At 36.3% G+C, this 17,288-nt stretch overlaps 1 protein-coding gene across 7 annotated transcripts in view; it reads left to right on the top strand.

The window, feature by feature from the left end:
* Window positions 1-17,288, top strand: part of ORC3 (origin recognition complex subunit 3) — a 69,321-nt gene that overhangs the window by 7,535 nt on the left and 44,498 nt on the right. For 5 of the 7 annotated variants that reach the window (XM_005210893.5, XM_005210895.5, NM_001038139.1 and 2 more), the window contains 7 exon segments: window positions 1,210-1,307; window positions 3,197-3,341; window positions 7,965-8,069; window positions 9,189-9,340; window positions 11,406-11,539; window positions 13,184-13,343; window positions 14,594-14,707. In XM_005210893.5, the coding sequence (XP_005210950.1) occupies window positions 1,210-1,307; window positions 3,197-3,341; window positions 7,965-8,069; window positions 9,189-9,340; window positions 11,406-11,539; window positions 13,184-13,343; window positions 14,594-14,707 (908 nt within the window). 7 annotated transcript variants of the gene reach the window in all.

The following is a 17,288-nucleotide window of genomic DNA, read 5'->3' as shown; positions in this document are numbered from 1 at the left end:
AGTATTTGGAGATGTGAATTTTTTTTAGCATATTAAAAATGTCACTTCTTCCCTAGTCGTCTACAGATTTTAGTTCATCCAGTCAAACACCAGTATAATTGGTTTTGAGAAGTGACAAAATTAATTTGAAAGAATGTCTTAAATTTTTTTGAAAGAGAATAATGTTTGATGTAGTAGGAAGAAGCTGAATCTATTTGATATTAGAATGTACTACACAGCTACAATAATTAAAAGAGTCAGAATTGGTACGGGAGTAGAGTTGGATTTGGTAGAACAAAAGAAGTTCAAAAACAGTTTCAAGTGTATTTGTAAGTATTCAGACCATAAGGGCATCTTACATTGGTGGGAGCAAGGATGGATTATTCAATAAATGAATATTTTTTAAACTGAAAGTTTGCAACCCAAGTGTGAGTCATGAAATTAATTCAGTGGGTCCTGACAGTTTTAAAAACAGGTTGGAAAATGTTTGCTATCACATGAAAATGAAAAGTACTTCTTTAGGATTTTTGTTTTTCATAGATGTACATGTATAGGATGTAAATGTGTTCCTTAGTATGGATCATGGTTTAAAGAGTTTGAAAACTTGCAATAAATAGTGTGTTGATAAATGGCTAACCACGTAGAGGAAAACATTCAAGAAGGATGTAAAATGCAGACTAAATAAAAGACTGCTATACTATTTCAGTTGAACAAAGAATAAGAATAGTAGCAGTTAAATGAATGAGAATTAAATGAATGAAAATAGAAAAAGAAAAAAAAGAAAATAGAAAAAAAGAATAGTAGCAGAAGAATTAATGAGAATCATTTAGTAAAGGAGAATAAATGAATGAGAATCACTTATTAAAGGAGAGTTCAAATATGTGAAGTATACAGAACCTTGTAAGAGCAAATAGAGAAAATACATTAATACTAGATGTATGTACCTCAAACCAAAACCATTAAATAAACTGTTAGAAATTTTTAAAAAATGATAGAAATACAATCAAAATTTAAAAGATTTTTGAACTTACCAATACCATTAGTATAGTAAAAATAGAGATATAAATAAAATTAAATATAAAGGATACTGAATGTTACATATAAAATATATATATTTCTGATGTTTATTAAAAAATTCAATCCTGTCACTTCTTGTGTGATTTTGCACAGAGATTTCCTAAGTGTTACCATGTAAAAAAGAAACTGACTGATTTCTTTCTGTGTTTTTAGAGGACTATTTTAATAAAGGGAAAAATGCATCCGAGGACAGTAAGCTTCGCTTTGAAACTTACCAGTTAATATGGCAGCAGATGAAATCTGAAACTGAGGTGAATCCCTTTTTTTTTTAAAATAAATAACGTTTCTTTAATATCATACCTCTCATGTTTGTTGGCTTCCCATTTTACTTTCTACCAATTTATAAGAATATTGATGACATATAGTTAATCTTGGTTAAGCATAATATGTGTATCCTAAAACAACCACAACACCCTTGTTTCAAGTATTAAGCCTAGCTTCAGGTATTGGGACATATGTTTACAGTGGTGGCTCCTAGTGCATAGGCCCTTTTCATATCGTCACTACTTCTAAATAGTGGCACTCTTTTTATTTTTTTAATTAATTTAATTAGAAGGTAATTACTTTCCAATATTGTGGTGGTTTTTGCCATACAGCGACATGAATCAGCCATGGGTATACATGTGTCCCCCATCCCAACCCCCTGTCCCACCTCCCTCCCCATCCTATTCCTCTGGGTTGTCCCAAAGCGCTGGCTTTGAGTGCGTTGCTTCATGCATTGAACTAGCACTGGTCATCTGTTTTACATATGGTAATACACATGTTTCAGTGTAAATAGTGGCACTCTTTAAATTATCCATTCAGTTACACATTTAAGAAATCAAGCTAATTCTAAACTACTTCATTCTCTCATCCCCCTTTTCAGTTGCCATGTTCTTAATATTTCAGCTCTGAAAAGTTTCTCCACCATAGCAGATTTGTAGATGTGAGACCAGCATATTGAGGGGTCTTGTTTTGTTCGACCACACAGGATTGTATTTCTTGTTCTTTTGTGTCTTTAGGGGGCAGAGTTATGTACTTCCAGTTTATTACTGCTTCCCACCACCCTCTATTGCTTTCCACCTGATGGCTTTGCTCCTTGCTGTATTCTGTGGGACCCTTGAAGCAGTTTGGATTTATGGTTTCTAGTTTAAAAATGCTAAATCACTTCAGTCGTGTCCGACTCTGTGTGACCCCAGAGACGACAGCCCACCAGGCTCCCCCGTCCCTGGAATTCTCCAAGCAAGAACACTGGAGTGGGTTGCCATTTCCTTCTCCAATTAAAAAATCTAAATGGTCCTAATAGATTGTCATCATATCCTCTTAACTGATGTCCCTGCCTCTGATGTCAAACCCTTCAGGTCTGTCGCTTATCCCTATGCCACCATTGGCCAAATCCTGTGGGGCAGATCCAGCCCTATGCCAGGCTACAGGGGTTTTCCAGCCCCACTACCAGAACAGCTCCTATGATCCCATCTAATCTGGCTTTCACAGATTAACCCTTCTTAACCCCGATTTAATCATACCTCATGGTTCTCCCCACAGGACAAAATCCTAATGCTTCAATTTCAGATATATATTTCCTTGGTCTAGTCCCTTGAGTGTTTTGTCCAGTCTCATTCCTGGCCACTTCTCATGTTCTTTATGTTTAGCTGTGTCTGATTCCGCAGATGATTGGTGCTTTCTTCCTTGTTTGCCTTCTCCATTGTCCATTCCCATTCCTTCTTCATTTTTTTTCATCCACCATCACCTCCTGCATCACCTGCTCCGTGCTTTGGCTCAATTATATTACCTGCTCAGCTTAAGTTGGATGGTCCTTCTTTTTGCATAGATTGCTACAATAATATTGGAACAGTGTATTTTAATTTAATTGTAAGTGTTCTATCTCAGTTCTTCTCTTTTCTTAGGGAAGAGATTTTTTCATTTGTAAGGTGATTAGAAAAGCCTTGTTGAATAAATAAATGAGATTTTTTGAAGGAAAGAATCCCAAACACTGGATATTCACTGGATATTTAAGGAAAAAAAATTTAAATTTCATCTAATAATCATTTTACATGTGATCTTTGGAATTGAAATTATGATAGTTTTCTTTCTCAGATTTGGAAAGATGTATCAGATTGCTGCTAAAAATAATTTGTGAAGTTTTGTGTTTTCTTTGTAGCGACTACAGGAGGAATTAAATAAAAACCTATTTGACAGTCTCGTTGAATTTCTGCAAACATCTCATTCTGGGCTCTGGAAGAATTCTAAAGACTGGAGCTGTGAAATAAAACTCAGAGAAATTCCAACTGCTGCTCTTGTTCTAGGTACAAATGTGTGTGTTTGTTTTTTCGTAAATAGTGGTTTTGTTGTTGAGAATAGTATGGGATCACCTGTTCTGATAAATTTGTTTTGTCTTTTTCATTTGCATAATTACGTTGATCAAAATTTGCATACTTTGAAAACCAATTAAGTGTTCTTACATTAATCATACATCTGTAAATTAAATTGACCAAGGGTTAGTTAGTACCCTCCTCACCTTTTTGTCAGAAAAATGAAGGGGCACTAAATTTGTATTACTATTACTCTTTCTTCGTTAGTTATTTTAATATGAGATTTGAATTCAGTGATAAACTATCAGTATATTGATAGATGTGACTTTTACTTTTTAAGTCATACCTTTAGTGAAATTACTCTGACCTTAATTTTATTTCCCTGTGCTTATTTTTAAAAATTTTGTATTGTAATATTGTGTTAATATTAACTGTTTGGAGGGGGAGGTTGGATGAAATATATATGTTACTTTCAGACTGCAGATTGTAAATTTTTTAGGTGCTTAAGTATCCGTCACTAATATCTCATTTTAATTAAACATCTGGAATGCAGGATATTGGAAAAAATTCTTTGGAATATTAGCAAATTTTCTTCATTCCTTTTGAAAGGAAAGTTGGATTTATTTGGATTCCAACTTAAATTCCAATACATTTAAGAGTATTCCAAACATACTTTTCATTGTATTTCCAATTTATTATTTATTCAAGGTATTTATATTAGTGAGCTCTCAGATAAGAAATTAATTCTGTTATTTAATACTGCCTCTAACACTGTTCATTACCTAAATATTCTTCCTGATATTCAGGGCAATACCTCTCAAACTTTAATGTGCCTATAAATAATCTCCAGGGATCTTAGTAAACACAGATTTTCATTAATAAGTCTAGGGTGGGGCCAGACTTATTTGCTGGTTATTTAAGCTTGCTCATTTCTAACAAGCGTCCAGCTGATGCCCATATTGCCAATCCCAGGACCACTCAGTAACAAAACTCCAGCAAATGGTTGTTGTAATGCTGTGGACCAGTTTTTCAGTGCAGTTTTAGTTTTAAACCCCTTCCATTTACTGATGAGAAACAGAGACCTAGTGATGGCTGGCCTGTACTGTCGGGGTTTTAGTTTCTCTCCTGCCAGGTTATACAGCCTGATAGATGGCTATTGTTGTTCAGTCACTCACCTGTGTCCAACTCTTAGTGACCCCATGGACTGCAGCCTGCCAGGCTTCCCTTTCCTTCACCATCTCCTGGAGCTTGCTTAAACTCATGTCCATTGAGTAGGTGATGCCATCCAGCCATCTCATCCTCTGTCCTCCCCTTCTCCTGTCCTCAATCTTTCCCAGCATCAGGGTCTTTTCTAATAAGTCAGCTCTTTGCGTCAGGTAGCCAAAGTATTGGAGCTTCAGCATCAGTCCTTCCAGTGAATATTCAGGACTGATTGCCTTTAGGATTGACTGGTTTGATCCCCTTGTAGTCCAAGGGATTCTCATGAGACTTTTCCAACACTACAGTTCAAAAGCATCAATTCTTTGGCACTCAGCCTTCTTTATGTTCCAACTCTCACATCTGTACATGACTACTGGAAAAACTATAGCTGTGACTATATGAACCTTTGTCGGCAAAGTAATGTCTCTGCTTTTTAGTGTTCTGTCTAGGTTTGTATAGCTTTTCTTCCAAGGAGCAAGTATCTTTTAATTTCATGGTTGCAGTCACCACCTGCAGTGATTTTGGAAGAAGAAAAAAATCTCTCACTGTTTCCACCGTTTCCCCATGAAGTGATGGGACCGGATGCCATGATCTTAGTTTTCTGAATATTGAGTTTTAAACCAGCCTTTTCACTCTACTCTTTAACTTTCACAAAGAGGCTCTTTAGTACCTCTTCGCTTTCTGCCATAAGGGTAGTCTCATCTGCATATCTGAGGTTATTGATGTTTCTCCCAGCAATCTTGATTCCAGCTTGTACTTCATCCAGCCCAGCATTTCGCATGATATACTCTGCATATAAATTAAATAAGCAGGATGACAGTATACTGCCTTGATGTACTCCTTTCCCAATTTGGAACCTGTCCGTTGTTCCACGTCTAATTCTAATTGTTGCTTCTTCACCTGCATACAGGTTTCTCTGGAGGCAGGTCAGGTGGTCTGGTATTCCCATTTCTTGAAGAATTTGCCACAGTTTGTTGTGATCCACAGTCAAAGGCTTTAGCATAGTCAATAAAGCAGAAATAGATGTTTTTCTGGAAATCTCTTGCTTTTTCTGTGATCCAGCAGATGGTTGCAATTTGATCTTTGGTTCTTCTGCCTTTTCCAAATCCAGCTTGAACATCTGGAAGTTCTCGATTTGTAAACTGTTGAAGCCTAGCTTGGAAAATTTTGAGCATTACTTTGCTAGCGTGGGAAATGTGTGCCATTGTGCAGTGGTTTGAACATACTTTGGCATTGCCTTTCTTGAGATTAGAATGAAAACTGACCTTTTCTAGTCCTGTGGCCACTGCTGGGTTTTCCAAATTTGCTGGCATATTGAGTGCAGCACTTTCACAGCATCATCTTTTAGGATTTGAAATAGCTTAGCTGGAATTCCATCACCTCCACTAGCTTTGTAGTGATGCTTCCTAAGGGCCACTTAACTTTGTACTCCAGGATATCCGAGTCTAGGTGAGTGATCACACCATCATGGTTATCTGGGTCATTAAGATCTCTTTTGTATAGTTCTTCTGTGTATTCTTGCCACCTCTTCTTAATATCTTCTGTTTCTGTTAGGTCCATACCGTTCCTGTCCTTTATTGTGCTCATCTTTGCATGAAAAATTTTCTTCAGTTCAGTTCAGTCGCTCAGTCATGTCCGACTCTTTGTGACCCCATGAATTGCAGCACGCCAGGCCTCCCTGTCCATCACCAACTCGTGGAGTTCATCCAAACTCATGTCCATCAAGTCAGTGTTGCCATCCAGCCATCTCATCCTCTGTTGTCCCCTTCTCCTCCTGCCCCCAATCCCTCCCAGCATCAGGGTCTTTTCCAATGAGTCAACTCTTCGCATGAGGTAGCCAAAGTATTGGAGTTTCAGCTTTAGCATCAGTCCTTCCAAAGAACACCCAGGACTGATCTCCTTTAGAATGGACTGGTTAGATTTCCTTGCAGTCCAGGGGACTCTCAAGAGTCTTCTCCAACACCACAGTTCAAAAGCATCAATTCTTCAGCGCTCAGCTTTCTTCACAGTCCAACTCTCACATCCATACATGACCACTGGAAAAACCATAGCCTTGACTAGACCGACCTTTGTTGGCAAAGTAATGTCTCTGCTTTTGAATATGCTATCTAGGTTGGTCATAACTCGCCTTCCCAGGAGTAAGCGTCTTTTAATTTCATGGCTGCAGTCACCATCTGCAGTGATTTTGGAGCCCCCAAAAATAAAGTCTGACACTATTTCCACTGTTTCCCCATCTATTTCCCATGAAGTGATGGGACCAGATGCCGTGATCTTAGTTTTCTGAAGTGTCTCTAATTTTTTTGAAGAGATCTCTCGTCTTTCCCATTCTATTCTTTTCCTCTGTTTCTTTACATTGATTATTTAGGAAGGCTTTCTTATCCCTCCTTGCTGTTCTTTGGAACTCTTGTATTCAGATGGGTTTATCTTCCTTTTGTCCTTTGCCTTTTGCATCTCTTGTTTTCTCAGCTATTTGGAAGCCCTCCTTAGATAGCCACTTTGCCTTTTACATTTTTTTCTTGGATATGGTTTTGATCACCACCTCCTGTACAGTGTTAGGAATCTCCATCTGTAGTTCTTCAGGCACTCTCAGATCTAATCCCTTGGATCTATTTGCCTGATACATGGTTGTTTGATAAAGTCAGGGGTCTGAGGAGAACATTTTTCCAGTTAAAGACAGTGTTGGTTATCATGTTTCCAGTAGCAGTTTTCAAGCAGTTAAAATTTTATAGTAGCAAGTCTCAAGCTGTTACCCAATGTCTGCTATCGGAAACTGCCTAAGCATCAAGGCACCGTCTAGAAATCACAGATTGTGACGTTAGGGAGCTTATCAGTAGATAGAATTTTTTTAGTGGGGAAATGGCCAGTCAGCTCTGATAACTGCATGCAGAGCACCAAAACTGATTTGTGGAAATGAGACCCAGGGATACAATAAATTCTTAAAGAACCTAAAGTTTTAATTTAGATTTAGACTGTTCCCTCAAAAATCAACTTAGCATGACTTACCTTTTGTATTTTGCTATGATCATTTAATAGTATTAATGTTTGGATTCTCCTCAGTTGTTAAGTTAGGGTCACACTAAGGGCCTTATTTTTGAATGATTATTTTAAAAGCTCTTTATGAGTTTGAAATTCCTCCTAAGATGTTTTCACGGGTCATTACACATCCCCAGTAGTTTTTTTTTTCTTAAAGAAAAGTTGTGTTAAATACCTTCCCTGACAGGTATAGTGCCTGCCTCTTTGTATGTGTTTGTAATGGAGATCTTTTCATTTATGCAGTATATTTTCTTATTTTCTATTATTAATCATGTTTTGAAAATGTTTTACTTAGTAATTCACTTGGCATGTAAAGTTCCTTTTCTTATTGTTAAATTATTAATGATAAAAATGATGGTATAATATTGGTTTATTATCCCATAGGTGTGAATGTAACAGATCATGATTTAACACTCAGAAGTCTAACAGAAGTCCTTCAGAATAATGTCACTCCTTATGTAGTCTCATTGCAAGCTAAAGATTGTCCAGGTAAAGTATAAATGCTCTAACAGCCTTGATAAGATGTTACAAATCTCCATCCTTTTCTTTTCTCGCTTTAATTATCCTCTTTATTTGTGGGAACAGCGTGGCACTACACTTTTGGCAGGATGAGGTTTTAAGTGCCTCTCAGAGTAATCTTGACTTTTGCAAGACTCTTGACCACTTTTGTTCAGTTTATTCTTGCCCCACCCCTACCATATCAGCTTCACTACCAGTGATAGTTCAGGCACTTCCCAAGATGTGTTCCTGAAGCCAGTAAAATTTTAAAAAATTGGGCAGTTTGGAACAGGAAGTTGAGAATTGAGGACTGAGGAACTTTTTATTTAGCCCAACCGAGAAGAGACTACATAAATAGGCTCATATTTACAGCCTCAAATCATTGTATCATTCCACTTTGAAAGACCACCATGGTCAAAAAAAATAGTCCATTGCCAGAGCTAATCTCGATGGAGCCATTAAATCATGAAGAATGTGGACACTAACAGAGTCAGATGTGCTTAGATTTGGACTGACAAAAGGGCTTTAAGTGGTTATATTCATGTTCATATACTATTTGAAATTAAATAAAAGTCCTTGGGACATCTTTAAAATGACTATAGGGATTTCACTGGCAGTCCATTGTTTAAGATTGCACACTTCCAATGGAGGGGGCACGAGATTGATCCCTGGTCAGAGAACTAAGGTCCCACATGTCGCATAGCATGGCCACCAAAAAATAAAAAAGATGATTATAAGGAAGAGTTTAATCAGTAAAATAACTTATGTAAATAATAATATTGATCTCTTTTTAGGGGCCTTAAAAACCTTTTGCTGTCCAGTGTAATTTAAATGTATATTATTCTTAATATAATTTGTAGTTTTCATGTTTACACATTTGCTTAGGTAACACTTTTATTACAATAAATAAATACAAACTTTGTCCTAGTATTAGTCTGAATTAATAAAATTTAAATATTAAGGAGAGAATACTAATGAACCTTAATAGAATACTAATGAACCTTAATAGTTAATATTAAGTGTAGGAAAACATGTTCTACTGAGATAGTGATCAAAAAGTCTTAGATTTGTTTTAAGGGAATATTCTTTCTTATGTTTTATGTTCTATAGATATGAAACATTTTTTGCAAAAGCTGGTCTCACAGTTGATGGACTGTAAAGTAGATGTGCAATCCAAAGAAAAAGAAAGTGTTCAGGTCATCCAGAAAAATGTACATTATTCAATGGATTCTCTTTCCGCTTGGTATATGAGTGTCACACAGGTAAATGTAAACTGACAATTTTTTTTTTTTTTTGCCAAGAAATTGGCGTATGATTGAAGAGGCTTGGAATTACAGTGAACTTAGTACTGTTTTCATCTAATAAGGATATGTTTATGCAGCACTAGGTAGCTAATTTAGTAGTAGCTACTTATTTTTCCTAAGGTTACTAGAATCTAAAAGTTTTCTTTTATTGGTATGCAACCTAGTTCCTGGGAAGTGTTTAGTTTTTTACAGGGTCATTTTATTTGTGGGAGAATGTTATCTAATGTCAAGACAGCATCAGGAATTTGTTCTGCTGCAGATTCTATCTCTATGACAATGGCTATAACTTTAATATATTATCTCTTGGGTTCCTCGTTTACTTTGGTGCAGTAGAACCATGCTTTCAGTACCCATTGTTTGATGAGGAATAGTCATATATGTGTATATTCAGTTGAGTTCATTCACTCAGTCGTGTCCAACTCTTTGTGACTCCATGGACTGCAGCACGCCAGGCTTTCCTGTCCATCACTAACTCCTGGAGCTTGCTTAAACTCATGTCAATGAAGTTGGTGATGTCATCCAACCATTTCATCCTCCGTTGTCCCCTTCTCCTCCTGCCCTCAATCTTTCCCAGTATCAGGGCCTTTTGCAATGAGTTAGTTCTTTGCATCAGGTGGCCAAAGTATTGGCATTTGAGCTTCAGCATCAGTCCTTCCAGTGAATATTCAGGACTGATTTCCTTTAAGATGGACTGGTTGGATCTCCTTGCAGTCCAAGGGACTCTCTAGAGTCTTCTCCAACACCACAGTTCAAAAGCATCAATTCTTTGGTGCTCAGCTTTCTTCACAGTCCAACTCTCACATCCATACATGACCACTGGAAAAACCATAGCTTTAACTAGACGGACCTTTATTGGCAAAGTAGTGTCTCTGTTTTTTAATATGCTGTCTAGGTTGGTCATAACTTTTCTTCCAAGGAGCAAGTGTCTTTTAATTTCATGGCTGCAGTCACCATCTGCAGTGATTTTGGAGCCCATAAAAATAAAGTCTCTCACTCTTTTCATTGTTCCCCATCTATTTGCCATGAAGTTATGGGACCTGATGCCATGATCTTCGTTTTTTGAATGTTGAGTTTTAAGTCAGCTTTTTCAGTCTCCTTTTTCACTTTTCATCAGTAGGTACACACACAGATATATATATATATATACACACACATAATGTATACATGTATAAATCTCATGTGTTCCATGTTTGGAGTTCTCAACGAATAAATGCTCTGTAAGTGAAGTATGTTTAACAGGCAGATAATATAAATAGAAGTTTCATTCTACCATGACATCTCTGGTGAAACTGAATAACCTAGATGATTCATGAGTAACTGCACCATAAAAACCACAGTCTTAGTTTATGATGCTGTTGTAGCCAGATAGTATGGGAAAAGTTACTGAAGTCACATTTTCTGCTGAATGTATTTGCTGAAGTCATCATAAATGAAGTTTGTTTTGCTTTATATAGGGATTAAACTGATTCTAATGCTTACCAGAATATGTTAATTTGATCCACAGTTTGTTTCTGGAAATCAGATACTGCCTGAGATTTAGGTCAGAAATCTTTAAAAGTTGGGATTGGATCAGATGATATTTAATATGTTTTTCAACTTGAAATTTCACAGTAGTGGAACAGCAAGTAGTGTTACTTATTATAGTTTTTAATTAGAAACACTGGTTCTCCCCTTAAAGCAAAGCAAAATATAACATTCTATGAACAGAAAAATCAATTTTATAGAAAATATTGCCTTCTCCCCATGCTTTTCCTGTCATTTTCTCAAATAGAAGAAAATATAAATATTTCATATGAGTTATAGATTTTATGAATTTTTTTCTTCTTGGTTATTATTCCCATGTCAGACACAGAATGATTCTGCTAATAACTGTTGGAATGAATTTCTCTTTATTTTGTAGGAGAAATAAAAGAAATAATGTTACTGTGAACTATGAAGAACAATATATCAATTTGTGGCATTATAGCATTGTTTGGGTGGTAAAGCTTACTTTTAACTCTTTCTTTCCACCACGGCTTGAAAGAAGACAGACCCCAAAATGCCAAGAAAAAAGAGAACTTCTTCCAGCCAGTGGCAGTCTCCTCCTGTTGTGCTTATCCTAAAGGATATGGAAAGCTTCACCACAAAAGTACTCCAAGATTTTATAATTATCAGCAGGTAGATGGTGTATCTTTTGGCTTTTTCACAAAATTTTTTATTAAGAAGACATATAATTTTTAACTCAAAAAACAACCTTTTGCAGAGAAAATGCATAGCAGTTTAATCTTCATTTTGATGCTAATGGATTGAAACCAGGATGGTTTCGAAGTGTTTATAAAATTGAATGTTTAAAACCACCTATCAGATTTTCATGTGCTTTTTGATCCAAAAATTAGACTCAAAAGATAAGTTAGCCAGTTTTTAATTAGAATGATAAAGCAGAATGAAATGTAGTTTCTCTCCCAAGGTTGTCTGTTTCTTACTTGCCCACTAGACAGATAAGCTGCTCCAGGTTGAGCTATTCTTCTCGTGTCTTATTTTCTGATGCCTATCCACTTAGAAGGTCTGAGTTACATATGTCTCTACTGAGCAAGAAATTTTTTTAAAATAACATTATTTTATATGGATTTCTAATGAGAAACAACTTTTATGACCTTACCTGAACTTCAAGACAATCCTGTGAGACTTGAAATTAAAATAAATAACCCTATTTAAAAACCCAGTGACATGCTTTTCTCATGGTACATTTTTTTTGTGTAATTTATATTGGCATCTTCTGTATGTTAACTTGCTTAATAGTTATGGCTACATTTGCCTAAACCTATATTGTGTGAGAATCTACTAATATTAATACAATTCTTACTTTGATAGTCCTTCCCCGCCCCCATTTGAAACTAAGATTTCCAGATTTTTAAGACTTCTCTTAATGTTGACATTGAACAGATTTAACATGCTGAAAAAATGCACAGTACAGAATAGTGATATAAAAGCTATACTTTTTGGAACTCAGACTTGTGACTGCTTTTACTATCGAAAGTAAGAAAGAAAAACTTAAGCAGTAATAGAGTGCAAGTACTTTATACTATGAAAGTAGACCTGCATACTGGTAGAATACTGAGAAGCAGTACCTATTATGAGGGAACAAACAAAATCATCCGCCACAATACAGAGGGCTCTGATCTGCAGTAGCTCTAAGGAATATTGCTGCTTTAGTCTGTGGAAGTCATTTGTGTTCATACTGGTAATGCTAAGAATAAATCATGTTCAATAAGTTTGAGTTAAGAATGCAGGGAAAGGATGTAACATTTTTAAATTATGTCCATTAAAAATATCTTACATGTTTTTAAGAAAATTTTTCTAAAGCTTAGCTATTATGGCGGGATTGACATTGTGTGGAGAAATGTCCATAAATTAGTGAGCTTCGTGTGACTGAACTGTTAGGCTAGATGTCTAACCATGAGGAAGACTGTAGGTATGGCTCAAACTTTGGATGAGAGTTTGAATAGTATCTGACACTTCTTTTAACACTGATTTTGTATAACCTAAGAGGGAAGCACTCGGTCTTTCTGGACCACCATGTTCTTATTGCTAATCTATTAAATAGATTGATTTCAGAGCTAAAATGTCCGGGAAATAGCTAATTCTGTTCTGCTGTAACAGAGGAAAATGAGTGACCTAACACTTTTTATTATTTAGAATGATCTTCCTTAGCATTGTGTTATAAAGTAGGCATTAAACAAAGGTTGTCTTATTTTAAAATATGATGTATTGAAATATATTTGCTAAAGACTTTGAATTTTTGTAACTTCCTTTGAAAACCAGTCAACATCTACATGAATTTCCACTAATACTCATTTTTGGAATTGCCACATCTCCTGTTGTCATCCATCGGCTGCTTCCTCATGCAGTATCATCTCTATTGTGTATAGAACTGTTCCAGTCTTTGTCTTGTAAGGAGCACCTGACTACAGTACTTGATAAGGTAAAAAGAAAAAATTGTACCAGTGCAATAGGATGAAAAGAAAACTTCCAAGAATAGACTATAAATATAAACGTTAGTGATAAATTTCTGGATCTCTCGCTATGATATTGTATATGTTCCTACACATATTTTTGTACTTTTATTTATTTTATAATGTATAGTTTGGCCTTTTCACTTAAAATATAAGCTTTATGGAAAAAGTAATCATATCTTTCTATATCTACCTACCTATTAACCCTATTAACTAGTCATTACTCAATGGAAAATTACAGGTTTTTTAAATAAATTTTTACAAAATTTAATGACTCCCTAGTAACAGTAGCAATGTTTTGACACTACATTTTATGTTAAATGATTTGGAGTTTTTATGGACTCTTTCCTGTCATGCTGCTCATGACAAAAAGTAAGTACTAAGGTATTCCCAGACCTTAGCTCTGTGTTTCTACCTAAGTGGAAATACTCTACTTTAGTATTGACCTTCTGTGAATTGTTGCTGAACTCAGCTCCTTGAAGATGTGCTTTGTACTGCTGTGTAATTTAAACTAATAATGACATTCCACTTATTTAATAATCACTTTGACATTTTTTCCCTTTAAAGGTGGTATCCATTGACAGCTGGAAATTTTTCCAGCTACAGTATTTAAAGTTGCTTAGTTGTGACCAAATTCAGTTAGCCTTCTGTAACTCTGCTTCAGTTTGAAAAGCCTAGTATGACTTCATTTTCAGATTTTAAATCTTCAGTGTAGCCACTGAAAATTAGCTGAGTGATACAAATTTACCAATTTAATATTTTTTAAATAGACACCTCTTAATTTTAGGTTTCTCATTCAATAGTACATAATGCGTTACTCTTCATTACTGTGCATAGATGAAAAAGAAATCTTATCAAATAATAAAAATTGCCACAGCCTACAGCTTCTTCAGTGACTTCTGATGGGAGAAAAGAGATTGTATAGATGATATTTTTTGATAGAATTTAATAGAACTTTTACAGATTAGGAATCGAATGAAGGATGATGAACATCTTTGATTTGAAGATGTAGAATGAATAGCTACTTGTGTTGTTGTTACTGTTTTATAAATTATTTTAAAGTTTTGGTTGATATTTGTCCTACAAAAAATCTAGCTACTGGTATAGCTTTCATAGGTACTGTGTTATAGTATTATTTTTTGCCTCATTATTTACTTGATGTTTATGATGAGTCAAGACTAACAGGGAGTATGTCCTGCCTTCCTTTTCTCTCTTTCAGCTTCTTCTTACAACTCAGTTTCCATTTAAGCTAAGTGAAAAAGTGTTGCAGATTCTGACCAACATCTTTTTATATCATGATTTCTCAATTCAAAACTTTATAAAAGGACTTCAGGTAAGAAGACACTAGTAGGTTTGAAAGTTCACAAGCTGATTCTAAATAAATTTGTGTGTTATTTCAGACTGACTTTTGAATGTGATAATTAGACATTTTAAATGACAAGATCTGGATAAGTAAATTCAAGTTATATTATTCTGTGTTCAATGAATCCTTTGCTATCTTGCATCAAAATATAGAAAATATGTTAATTCAAATATTAAAACTTGAAAAGACCTCTCTCCTTTCCAGTGATTCTTAACCATTTGGTGGGGGAGGAGGGGAGGACTTAACTTTTTGAGAATCTGATGAGCACTAATGGGCTTTTCTACCCGAGAAATGATATATATAAAGGGTCATCGAAGTTTTTCTTTAAAGGGCTATATATTAAATATCTTTGGCTTTGCATGATACATGTGGTCTCTGTTGAATGTCTTATTTTTTAAACATAACCATATTGGGACTTCCCTGATAGTCCAGCGGTTAAGAATCTGCCTTGCAGTGCAGATGTGGGTTTTATCCCTGGTTGGGGAACTTAGATCCCACCTGGGAGCAACTAAGCCCACACACTGTAGAGAGCCAGTATGCTGCAACTGGAGAGTCCATGCATCTCAACGGAAGATCCCGCATGGTACAAAGAAGATTCCACATGCCACAACTGAGACCCCACATAGTCAAATAAATACATTTTTAAAACAATCCTTTTAAGGTATAAAAAATGATTCATAGTTCCTGCTGCTGCTGCTGCTAAGTTGCTTCAGTCGTGTCTGACTCTGTGCAACCCCCATAGACGGCAGCCCACCAGGCTCCCCCATGCCTGGGATTCTCCAGACAAGAGTACTAGAGTGGATTGCCATTTCCTTCTCCAATGCGTGAAAGTGAAAAGGTGAAAGTGAACTCACTCAGTCTTGTCTGACTCCTAACAACCCTATGGACTGCAGCCTACCAGGCTCCTCTGTCCATAGAATTTTCCAGGCAAGAGTACTGGAGTGGGGTGCCATTGCCTTCTCTGTCATAGTTCCTGAGTCATATAAAAATTGGCTATAGACTGTAGCTTGCAGTGCCCTGCATATGTGTTTGTGTTCATTTTATTTATTCCTGTATACTGTGAATGCATTTTCACTAAGGTTTCATAACTTGGCAGAAGAAAATTAATGAACCTGATCTAAATAACACCTAATCTAAAAACGGACCCCATTCCCAGTAATTTCAAAGTTAATAATACTTCCTTCTCTTGGCAATTACCTAAAATACCTTAACCAAGTGTAATTGTTGTGAACCCATGCTATTTGTCAAGTTCATTAAAACCTATGTATTAGTAATCTTTAGCCCAAGAGTACAGTAGGATATTTCATGTTCATGTAGTGCCCGAAGATTACAAATTATTTCTTTTCTCTTATGTATTCTTCTTTTACATTAAACACAATAGTGTTTTATTACATAAGAGTATTAGCTCTTATGGCAAATGTGTGTCTTGTTTTTTCAACTTTGACTTTGTAAAAAGAGTATTTTAAAGCAAGAAAATATTATTTACCTTAGCAGTGAAAAGAAAGTAAAAGTCGCTCAGTTAAGTTCAGTTCAGTCGCTCAGTCGTGTCTGACTCTTTGCGACCCCATGAATCACAGCACTCCAGGCCTCTCTGTTCATCACCAACTCCCGGAGTTTACTCAAACTCATGTCCATCAAGTCAGTGATGCCATCCAGCCATCTCATCCTCTGTTGTCCCCTTCTCCTCCTGCCCCCAATCCCTCCAAGCATCAGGGTCTTTTCCAATGAGTCAACTCTTCGCATGAGGTGGCCAAAGTATTGGAGTTTCAGCTTTAGCATCAATCCTTCCAATGAACACCCAGGACTGATCTCCTTTAGATGGACTGGTTAGATCTCCTTGGAGTCCAAGGGACTCTCAAGAGTCTTCTCCAGCACCACATTCAAAAGCATCAATTCTTCAGCGCTCAGCTTTCTTCACAGTCCAACTCTCACATCCATACATGATCACTGGAAAAACCATAGACTTGACTAGACGGACCTTTGTTGGCAAAGTAATATCTCTCTGCTTTTGAATATGCTATCTAGGTTGGTCATAACTTTCCTTCCAAGGAGTAAGCGTCTTTTAATTTCATGGCTGCAGTCAACATCTGCAGTGGTTTTGGAGCCCCAAAAAATAAAGTCTGACACTGTTTCCACTGTTTCCCCATCTATTTCCCATGAAGTGGTGGAACCAGATGCCATGATCATAAGTTTTCTGAATGTTGAGCTTTAAGCCAACTTTTTCACTCCTCTTTCACTTTCATCAAGAGGCTTTTTAGTTCCTCTTCACTTTTCTGCCATAATGGTGGTGTCATCTGCATATCTGAGGTTATTGATATTTCTCCCTGCAATCTTGATTCCAGCTTGTGCTTCTTCCAGCCCAGTGTTTCTCATGATGTACCCTGCACATAAGTTAAATAAGCAGGGTGACAGTATACAGCCTTGACATACTCCTTTTTCTATTTGGAACCAGTCTGTTGTTCCATGCACAGTTCTAACTGTTGCTTCCTGACCTGCATACAGGTTTCTGAAGAGGCAGATCAGGTGGTCTGGTATTCCCATCTCTTGAAGA

This window comes from Bos taurus, chromosome 9 (assembly GCF_002263795.3).
Source record: "Bos taurus isolate L1 Dominette 01449 registration number 42190680 breed Hereford chromosome 9, ARS-UCD2.0, whole genome shotgun sequence".
Taxonomy (NCBI): Eukaryota; Metazoa; Chordata; class Mammalia; order Artiodactyla; family Bovidae; genus Bos; species Bos taurus.
The sequence above is the reverse complement of the archived record's forward strand: the minus strand, read 5'-3'. Positions and strand labels throughout refer to the sequence as shown.